Source organism: Parambassis ranga, chromosome 17, assembly GCF_900634625.1.
Source record: "Parambassis ranga chromosome 17, fParRan2.1, whole genome shotgun sequence".
NCBI lineage: Eukaryota > Metazoa > Chordata > Actinopteri > Ambassidae > Parambassis > Parambassis ranga.
Window position 1 is genome coordinate 14508527 of NC_041037.1, and position 11376 is coordinate 14519902.

Consider the following 11376-nt stretch of genomic DNA (forward strand, 5'->3'; position numbering starts at 1 on the left):
AGAGAATCTCAGATGTTTCTGCTGCCATTTAAGTGTGTGTGAATGAGTGAGTGAGAAGCACTGTGAGGCAGAAAAGCATTTTTTGTTGCTTACAGGTCATTCAACAAACTCTACATTCTATTTTCTAATGAGCATGGAGTAACGAATGTCAACATATACACACCAACATGAGCAGAATGTCTGCATTGTACATCATCTCATTATCAAATCCACATAGTCGCACATACCCAACTGGGTTCAAGTTAATCCTTCATTAATGGTATGTTATTGTTGAGGGGCTGCTGATGTGAAAGTACCAAAGCAAATTAGGGGTTAATACTGGAGTCAGAGCTCATTTAAAGACTAAATAAACACATAAAGTACTGTGTGGTTAAACTTACACTCTTGCACGGTTCACCTCTTATCACACTCCAGTTGCAGTTGAAAGTCATACTCAGACAGAGCGATGTATATTTTTTATATAAATAACCCCAAAGTCCTTCCTGCACCTATTCTCTGTTACAAATGACTTCATAGGCTCTGAACTCAATAAGTGATGAAGTCAGTAACTACTTCAATAAAAACCCACTGCAATATTCACCTACCATAAATAAAAGGCTTCTCTATTAAGTCAGTTTGATATGTTGATTTATGATAATAAAAGTTTTAATATGCAGTGTGAAGCAATTAAAGGAGGAAGGCAACAAAGGACCAAACAGAAGAGAAGACACAGCGATGGAGTGAAGAAAGGACTGGCAGCTAATAAGAAATTGTTCACCCACTACCCGGTTCACAAAGCTGCAGGTCAAAGGCCATTTAGCCTTTCCTTGCTCCTGAGGCCACGGACAGACATAAACAGTCACACACATGCATGTAAGATTCAGCTGTAAATCAGTATGTCCTGCTTCAAACAGAGGAGGCTCACAGGGTGTGATGCATGTTAGGTACGATGCCCTCACGCTGACACGGCAGTGAATCCTCGTTTGTTCAAGACAACTCGGGGCTTTGTCCTCACAGGATCTTTGATTTTTTTTTTGATTTTTACGACTTTCTGCTTTTAAAGGAACCACCTTTGAGAGATGAGGGGATGAGATGAGGGGCAGTCTCTCCACATGTTATCCGCCACAGGCGAAATGCTCCCATGAAAACACATGGACAACGACTGAAACATTCTTTACTTCAGATCATAGTATACAGGTTTATTGAATGGAGTGGACAACAAAACAGAAGCATGTAAGTGGTATGAGTTTCTTATCATGCTTGAGGAGAAATATGCCGACCCAGGACTGACCATATACCAAACCCTCCACATGCCTTAACACATGCAGGGAAAGAACATTAGCTTAGCATTAGCTACATCATTTAATTATTGATCCAATGTTGGTACCAGATGATCAATTTGGACATTACTGATGGAGTCCAGATTATTTTTAATAACAATATATCATTTGTAAATGTATAATTATATCATTTAAGACAATAACAATACATATATTGTATAGCAAAATAAATGGATTCTACAAATGTATCATTGTGCATCAGTGTCCATATTTTTAAACTTCAACATTCAGCCCGGAGTTACCAGGAGGCACATGTTTTCCATTCTTTTCTTGATTTCTTACCTACGATGAGTATATGAAAATGTTAATCATTTACATACTAAGAAACACACAGACAACCTCCTGACAGTGAGAAGAAGAGGGTCTTTGTTTCTCCTGTTTGCTTGAACAACATGAGAAAGTTGATCCACCGATGATTATTTGCACTTTTGATCTTGCACTACTTTGCACACTAGTACCACCTCACCAATCCACGTGGAACCTGTAACACTGTTACACTCTGGTCATATCAGGGTCTATGTTTTGCCATTACAACCACTACTCATGATCTGTTTTGTTCATTGTATGTCTGTAATGACATGCCAATTTATAGCCTTAGGATGTGGAATATAGAGACTGCTCCTCACATCTCAGGCCTGAGATCTCCTGTCACATGACGAGTAGGAGATCTCAAACAGGAACATAGCTGCAAGCAGGAGCGGAACAACGCATGACAAAGACCTGTCTCATGATAAATACACATCTCAGGGGACAAGAGACAAGTTTTATATGATGCACAGATGTTTCCAGTTATCCCTAATTTATTTTATATGTTTTACCAAAAACAACTGTCCAATATTGACCTCTGAAAATATGGAGATCGTTCCCATTTCTGACCTATAAAGTCCTGATGGCAGCAATAATACCTGCATGTTTCCGTGTGTGTTCTGCCATTTCACAGGGAGTACTAGCTCAGGAAACATAGCGCTGTTATCTACTGCACTGACAGCATGATAACATCCTGGTGACATCATTGTTGAGGATGTAAGTTAAGGACATGACTTGTTTGACCATTTATCTCACAAAGGAGACTAACAGTGGTATTAAACATGAAAAAGCAATGATCAATCTCTGTGATGTCATTAGGGAATAAAATAAATATCAGGAATCCACACTCCTTGTGTATATTGATCAGTGTTTCACCTCAATGAAAATGCGCTGAAGAACTTGCGAACATCCTGCCTGCCGTCCTCTGTCTTCCTCCACCCCCCTCCTCTACATAAAAAGAGGAGGGCTTGAAGGGCAGGGATCAAGTCTGCAGACTCCTGAGACTTAGCAGTCAGGGCTGGAGAGTCAAGAACGACCCACAGACACAGACCGGAGCCTCTGAAACTCACATCTGGATTTTTTTTTTCTTGACTTTGACACCAGTGACAGAGGACTGTTGCTGTTGGAAATGACTGCTCTGACACTGCTGGATCCCTCTGCTTTGGGAATCTTTTACTGTCCTGAGCGAGTTACTGGGAAACTTTGATCTAAAAAGCATAACTATTAAAGGATTTCTACCTCTGTTTGGAGTTAGGTAAGTGAAGGTGGCAACTGTTGAACAATGGACTGATTTAGGAACTAAGATTTATCTCAATCTGTAGACTAAGCTCAGTTTAAACCATACAGATCACCTCCAGGCTCACAGATACATAAGATCATATGCAAATATTACATGTTCAGCACATTTTTGAGTGTAGTCCAATTGAAATATTTCCCAGTGTGAGCCACTAAGAAAAGATTTTTTACCTTCAGCCATAATAATAAAGTAGTTGTCTGACCTCTTTTCCTTTAAAATTCCATGCGGTCCCAAAAAAGTTACCTCAGGGCAGTCTGAAGTTTCTTAACTGAGTTTTTGTGAGTTTATATAAAGATGACCGACAGCTTGCGGAGCTAAAGACCCCGAAGCCTAATATTCCTACAAGGACCAGCGTCTGCAGCCTCCTGCACAGTGAGGTTGTTTGATTATTCAATATTTCCTGTAGACCTGCACAAAAACCTCTTACAATTTGTGTTCCAGGCGCACCCAGGAGGCTCAGCTGCCAGCAGTGTTGTTTCTGGATTAAAAAAAAAAACACACAGAAACTCAAACATCAGGATGAAGACTCATCTCCTTTGCTTGGAGTTACTCCTCTTAGGGGCTCACATACTTGTAACCAGTGGACAGCTGGAGCCAAAGAGACAGATGCCGCAGGATCCTCTACCTGTTACCCAGATACTTGGACTGGTGGAGAGAGATGTACAGGCTCCTGTGAGGCCCAACATCACCATGCCTCGCCGCCGTCTACCTCCCATGTGCACGGGGCCCACAGAAATCAGAGACACTTTCAAGTACATCAACACCGTGGTGTCCTGCCTTGTGTTTGTCGTCGGTATTATTGGCAATTCCACCCTTCTGCGGATCATCTATAAGAATAAGTGCATGCGTAACGGACCCAACATCCTGATTGCCAGCCTGGCACTCGGCGACCTGCTGCACATCATCATCGGCATCCCCATTAATGTTTATAAGGTGAGGCAAAGTTCACATCTCCCTTTAGTTTTTAAATGATTTTGTTAAAAACTGTTTTCTACATAACAGCCATGTAATTTTAATTCAATGCAAATATTTTGCAAATTGGACTTTAGTCCTTTCATACACACACCCACTGCTTAACCCTCATGCATAATCAAATATGCACATACACACTGGTCAAAGAAGGCTCCAGAGTAGTTTTTAAAATGTTATTACTTTACTGGATTCTGAGCCCCTCTTTATCCCCTTATGTCTCTGGCATGTTATTATCTGTTGGACTTATTGTGTGCAAGAGAATGAAAGAGACAGAGCGAGAGAGAGAGAGAGAGAGAAAGAGAGAGAGACCAAAGTATATTTGGGTAATGGGGCAAGCATGTTAAAACAACTGGTTGCAGTTGCATACCAGAGCAGAGAGGACACACAGGGTGGTGAGGGAGAGATACAGGGCCACATATGATTTCAATAGAATTCCACTCACGTTCCAGTGGTTCATCCAAAGAAGGCATGAGGGAAGTCTCATATTGTCCACATTAGTTGTTTTGTTTTGTTGAGCTACTGTTGTACTGTTGTACTGCAGACTGTGTTTCTAAAGAAAATCTGACAAGAAGCAGGAGAAAGAAAAAAAAAACACCTGGCTCTTCAAGGGAACATGATAAGTTCAGGTTCACGCATATCTGCATGCCTGACGCTGAGAAAAACTCTGTGGAGCCAGACAATTTGCTTCACTCTCTGCCATGGTTTAACTCAGTCATCAACTCTCTGTCTGTGTCTCCAGCTCCTGGCAGAGGATTGGCCATTCGGAGTGACTCTCTGCAAGCTGGTGCCATTTGTCCAGAAGTCCTCAGTGGGGATTACGGTGCTGAGTTTGTGCGCACTTAGTATTGACAGGTAAACCGTTTGAACTATTTTTTCTATTTCCTTGGCTTAGACAACTATTATCAGAGTGACTTTTGACCTGACCTTTGACCTCACTGCTACTGTTCTGACTGCTCTTAAATGTGAAGATCTATAAATTGACACTTACTGTTAACTCCTCCATGCTGTGGTTTTAGATTTAATAAAAACTGATGACATATGTGCTTCTTCTAACATGCATACCTGCGGGTGTATTTTCTCTCTTGTTGACGGTTGAATAAGACTGACATCCCTCATGTCGGTATGATTAGCTTAGCACAAACACTGGAAGCAGGGCAAAACACCTAGCTTATATTTTGTTTAATCTGGGGTTTTGAGGAGCTTTCTAGTTGAGTTAAGGGAACTAGCTTGGTACATCTGAGCTAATTCTCAGCAAGTGAATAAGAATATTTGTCTTAAATCAGTCCTTGCACCACGCTTCATTTTGGATTCCTCATCGACCATGTGTTTCATCTTCCAGGTATCGTGCTGTGGCCTCGTGGAGTCGTATTAAAGGGATTGGAGTTCCAAAATGGATGGCTATTGAGATAGCGCTCATCTGGATCTTATCCATCATCCTGGCTGTACCAGAAGCTATCGCCTTCGACATGATCACCATGGACTACAAAGGAGAACACTTGAGAATCTGTTTGCTGCATCCCATGCAGAAAACAGACTTCATGACGGTGAGCTGTAGCACATTGTTCTTCAGAGGCCTATATTTCAGAGCGGAGGAAAACAGTGCATGTTGACACAGCTGGGCATGCTTCAAACTAGCAATGTATAATATGTGCACAGGCACACACAGAGGTGCAGATGTGCACTGTATGAATATACTGTATATGCACGTATGAAAGCGCACTGTCCTCACTTGATCAGGGTTAGACAGAGAGACAGAGTTTACAGAAAATGAAGCATGATAAACAACACAAAGAAAAAACAAACACACATATATCACTGGGTTGTTGGTCTCTTGGGCAACAGGAAATGCTGTAGTGTCTGCACGTGTGAATGCATGTGTTCCATTAGCCTTCAATAACAAACATGAATAGCTTAAACTCCACTGAGGCCTTATGATTAATAGATTTTTACAAGCATGTCAACAACAACTTAAGGCACACCCTGGAGTTTTCCTCTCAGGTCAGATAGAGGATATTTCACCTTAAGTCGAGCTGTCCCTGCACAGATGTTTGAGCCTAATCTAATGCTGCTCTCTCATTTTCTCTGTGCAGTTTTATAAATTAGCGAAGGACTGGTGGCTGTTCAGTGCATATTTCTGTCTGCCGTTGGCCTGCACTGCCATTTTCTACACACTGATGACCTGTGAGATGCTGAGGAAGAAGAACGGTGTCCAGATTGCTCTTAGTGACCACCTCAAACAGGTTAGACACGTATTCATTGCTGACCATGTTATTATTGCGGCCTAAGGGAATCTAACACAAGCTCATGGGTGATCCAATAAAACTTGCCGTTATCTCCATGATTAATTTGATCCGTGATAACAAGTCTTGTAGCTTTTATAAAAATATGTGTTTGTATAAGTATAAGTGATCTCCAAACCTTCACCACCAGCCATTTGTGATTTATGTTTGTTTGTGTGTTCAGCGAAGGGAGGTGGCTAAGACGGTGTTTTGTTTGGTTCTGGTCTTCGCTCTGTGCTGGCTGCCACTCCACCTCAGCCGTATCCTGAAACTCACCATCTATGATGAAAAAGACCCAAACCGCTGTGAGCTGCTCAGGTATGGAATGTGATGCATATCTCACAGTTTATGGGGAAAAAAAGGAGAGTTTATCATTCAGTAGAATGAAATGATTTGCTTCTAACCTGACACTGCAGATGGTTTGTTACACATCTGGAAAGTGGTTCTTTTTGGAAAAAAGAAAACATTATTGTACTTATTACATCTGTCACATTGCAACTAATCAGTTTGCTTCTCACCGTGACCATCACGAACACATAGCTTGAAGCCTGGCCAGATGAATTGCCATGTCTCATGAGAATCCAGCAGCTTCAAACCGAAAGGAAAAAAGACTAATGTGTCTGTAACTTTTGTAGTTTCTTCTTGGTGTTGGACTACATCGGCATCAACATGGCATCTGTCAACTCCTGCATCAACCCCATTGCCCTCTACATGGTCAGCAAGCGCTTCAAGAACTGCTTCAGGGTAAGCTGCAGCTCATTTAAAGCTAAGCTCAGACCGCAGGAGTTTGGAGTTTATTTACTCCCTGCTTCACAACTCCTGACTGCTGGAAGGAAAATCGGCTAGTATGTGAATAAACAGATCTATTTTTAAAACCCTAAACTGCTCACAGACACATCATGTGATGCCCAGATTAAAATCAAAGATTAATATCAATCAAGAAAACAGAGAGTAGCTGACGATGTTTCTTGGCAACACTAAACATTTGAGGTAACTTAACTTTCCTCTCCTTATTAAATGTAAGTAGTCATCACAGTCTTCCTCCTCACCTGTCTTTCCTCTTTAGTCGTGCCTGTGCTGCTGGTGCCTACCCACAGAGATGTTAATGGATGAAAAGCAGTCGTGCATGAAGCTTAAAGTCACCGAACAGAGCAACTCCCGCATGACCAACAAGTCCTTTACAGCAATACAATACAATAATTGAAGAGCGGTTGAGTGAATGAGGATAATTTCACTCATCTACAACATCACACAGTGTCCCTCAACTCTTAACAGATGAACCTTTGGAAATCAGCCCTCACTCTCCCAGTCCAGGAAGAATCAGGCATCAATGCACTTCAAAAGCTGTATTCTTGGACAACAACCATGAGATGGGTGGAAAAAAAACTGGTGTAAATAGCATTGAATATTGAGAACTGAGTGGGGGGGGCCTGTAAGACAGCCTGTCAGGCTCGCAGCCTGGACTGTGAATGTTACTTTAAAGCCATGGATCTTGTGTTAAGTCCTGCATTGTATGGGCAACACCATGCTACATGTTGCTAATACGAAGCGCAGCAGCTTGGAAAAGGTTCCAAAGCAACTCTAATGTTCTTGTTTACGTATTTGGTTTGTATGTCCTGTAAAATGTACGGATATGTACTGAGCATTTTACATACTTCATCACTTGTTACATGAATGCTTTTAAATCACTGTGTATCAGTTTATCACTAGTTACTGAACTACTGATGTTATGTGATTTCAGCTGTGTGACTGTCAGCTGATGGATTATATATAAAGTTCAACATTGGGCCTGTTCCTGAGGCTTTATGCATTTTGTGAAGGTATTTGCTCATCATCTTAATCTGACTCGTTACCACAGCTGGTACGATTTCATTTTTCATTTAAAAAAATAAGTATATGAATAAATATATAAATGTGGACGTGCTCGGTTGTGTATAGTTTTTCAGATAAGTAATTTTCCAGCTATAATGTGATCAGGCACACAGTCGTAATCATTTATGCCTGTGAATCTTTTAGGTTTGTTTGCTATTGGTGTGTGTGTGTGTGTGTGTGTGTGTGTGTGTGGGCTCTATTTTCGTGTGACAGCACAGCAGGCACCATCATGTGATGGTGGATGCTAACACAGAACATTACTGTGATCTCTACACATCTCTCCTCACTTCTTTCCTCTCTCTCTCTCTCACACACACACACACACACACACACACACACACACACACACACACACACACACACACACACACATTCTGACCTGGAAGCCTAGCTCCAGGCTAAACCAATGTCATGCATGTCACATTAGTCGCCAAAGACGCTCTCTGTCCTGTGATCGCTCGCCACCCTGCTCTTCTCATTTCTTTATCTGGCCTCCTTTGCCTTTCTAAAGTCTTGTTTTTATGTTTCTCTCTAAACGTCTTCTCCCCTTCTCTTTCTCCTTGCATTCCTGTTTCAGCTCCTCCCTGTAACCTCTCTGCCTCTGTTCTTCAAACAATCCAGTGTGGCTTGACATCAGACCCAACCACAGAGAATACACATTCAACACATTCCTCCACAAATTATTTTCTGTTGGCCCTCTACCAATATAGCAGATACCCTCTCATCAGTGCTGCAAAAAAATAAACACAGAAGGTTGCATTAAACAGTAAATGTTCAGTGATGGACTCACCTGAGAGTTAATAAATCAGACTGTAATAATTAGTGAGAGTCAGTTTTGTTCCACATAGTCCTTAAAATAAAATGTATTTGTTGGTGCAGGCAGTTTAGAATAATGTTAACGGCGGTAACTGTAAAAGAAGTTGTCATTTATCACAGCTCTTTAACATTTTTACACATTTTAGGAAACCTCCATATGCTCGTTGTTGCAGAAATCAATACTTCAAACATGTCTACATACAATAAATATCAATTCTAGAAGAATATTGAGAAGGCAACTTTTCTTACAATTGTCGAATAAAAACATTAAGAAGCTGTGCGAAGCTAAACTAATAGCAGAAGCACAGATTTTGACCGATTCTCTCTCAGCATAGACACAAACTAAGCGTGACAATAAAACAGTATTTTTCAGATAGATAAATCAGGAGAAGCTCTGTCTCGGCCTCCCACTCATGAGATTTGGCAAATGGTCAAGAACACGCCAGCTAAATTATTTTGATGCTAAATTACTGCAAAACTTTCTCTCATCCCTAATGTGAAGGTGACACTGAGCCTAGTACAGTACAGTACAAACTGCACATACAGACTGTCTTTCTAAACACAAACACACACATTGGTGCGATAATTTTAGACAGCACATATCTACAAACAGACACACACACACACACACAGACAGTTTTCTCCTCTCCTGTTGGCTGGATCGGAGGGTTGATAGTTTTTGGGTCTGGGTCTCAGGGGTCGGGGTGTGGACAGACCTGATCTGGCCCCTCTCTGCTCCCTCGCTTTCCTCAAACATTCTTTGTCTCCTCTTTCCATCCAGCCTTTTGCATATTTACACAGCACGTTCAGCATAACTGTGCCTGCGAAATGCATTCAAAAACAATCAGCAGCATGTGTGCGGACATGATGTTTGACGTCACCTTCAAATGTTTGAAAAGTGGGTAGCTTCTCCTATTTTAACCTTCAATCACACAGCAGGTTGTCCTGCATATCAATCAGCACCGTGTGGCACATATTTAAGCATTTTAAGTGATCTACTTTATATCTCGTATCTTCATCTGTCTTTTGATCTTACCTGAATACACTGCATCTGACAGACATGTAATAATTTAAAAGCATATGCAGAGTTCTTGATGTATAAAACCTGCTGGCTTCCTTCGCGGTTTTAGATTATTTATTCTGGATTGATAACACAAGGAGGATAGCTCTCAGTCTGGCATAGCTTCTGCTAACATTTGGGAAGAACAAAGAAAATATGCTTTCATTATGTGTGTGTGTGCCTGTGTAGGACCATGGAAATAACTTCAAGGGAAAAACTTAGCAAAACATAAGCCACACATTCTGCCTATGAGAACACAAAACAAAGATGTGCGTGTGTGTGTGTGTTTGTGCACGTGTAATAAATTGCTTTCTGCATTTTTGTCTGATTTGATCTGCAGTCACACACTGTTGATTTCACACTTTCACACAAGGAATGGTTGATGAATGACACCAAAGATGCAACTCATCACTCATTTTCACAGATGTACAAATGCTACACACACACACACACAGAAGCAGAAGCAGCAGAAGGTGAGCAGACGTGGCCAGCAGAAGGAAATCATCAGACTGATACACCATCGACTCCTGAGCATTTCTTTCATCTAGTTCTCCCTCACTTGTAACAGGGGACATTCAAACTTTATGTCACAGCACCTGATTGTTAAGATACATTTATTGCATGTCTGACAATGTGATGACAAATATATGAGACCAGAGTACAACATAAAAACAATATATTTCAATCACACAGACACATGTGGTGAGCACACTGGTCAAAATGTGTCTGCTGGCAGTAGCTCACATGAAGAAAATGTGTCTGTGTCTGCAGCTGTCATTTTGGCCCCACCCAAATATTATTGCATTTCAGCATGCAATTATGACTGTGAATGACCTGGCCCACAAAGTAATGATATTACATTGTAATAGTTAGAGGAAAAATATAGAAAACAGAACAAGAATTTATCAGAATTATGGTTTGTTTGTGATTAACTAAAATCATGGAATCATCTTGAATTTAAAACAGATTGCCTTTTTACACAAAAACAGAAACATCCTCCCCCCTTTTTTCTTTTTCGCAAACCATATTGCAATAATCATATCATTTTTTGCACTCGGCTACTTTATAAAAACATTATGGGAGTTCACCTCAGTTTTGAGCCAAACCAGCACATTCTTGAAGCTGTCCACTCTTGCACATGTGGGGGAAAATGACAAAAGAAATGAAGGAGAGGTATGATTTATTCTGCCTTATCAGTCCAACTCCACCCACCGCCAGTGAAAACATGGGTCAAACCAGAGGTTAAAAAAAAATATGGTTAAACCTCTGGGGGAAAAAGTGGTTTGTAAACATTTGGTCACAGTGCGTTCATGAGGACTTCATTTAGTGTCCAAATACAAAAACATGTCATATATAACTGTGGTTTAGAACTGATCACACAGTCCACACAGTTGTGCCTCTGATGGTTATTATCCAGTTAGGTTCTCCTCTATGATGAGGTTGTTATGTAATCAT

At 40.9% G+C, this 11376-nt stretch overlaps 1 protein-coding gene across 1 annotated transcript; it reads left to right on the forward strand.

Annotated features, from left to right (window-relative positions):
* Positions 1-2628: 2628 nt before the first annotated feature.
* On the forward strand, positions 2629-8092 carry ednrba (endothelin receptor Ba). The gene is made up of 8 exons (XM_028427167.1): positions 2629-2880; positions 3364-3855; positions 4634-4746; positions 5234-5438; positions 5985-6134; positions 6358-6491; positions 6809-6917; positions 7240-8092. Exons 2-8 carry the CDS (start codon positions 3442-3444, stop codon positions 7375-7377), a joined length of 1263 nt encoding a protein of 420 aa, XP_028282968.1. The 5' UTR covers positions 2629-2880; positions 3364-3441; the 3' UTR covers positions 7378-8092.
* The last annotated feature ends 3284 nt before the right edge of the window (positions 8093-11376 follow it).

Bases quoted from the DNA above. Each gene is read 5' to 3' on its own strand.
- ednrba (XM_028427167.1), top strand. From the start codon at position 3,442: ATGAAGACTCATCTCCTTTGCTTGGAGTTACTCCTCTTAGGGGCTCAC. The intron at 6,135-6,357 runs GTTAGACACGTA...TTGTGTGTTCAG, and splicing joins TTAGTGACCACCTCAAACAG to CGAAGGGAGGTGGCTAAGAC. The intron at 6,918-7,239 runs GTAAGCTGCAGC...TTTCCTCTTTAG, and splicing joins GCTTCAAGAACTGCTTCAGG to TCGTGCCTGTGCTGCTGGTG.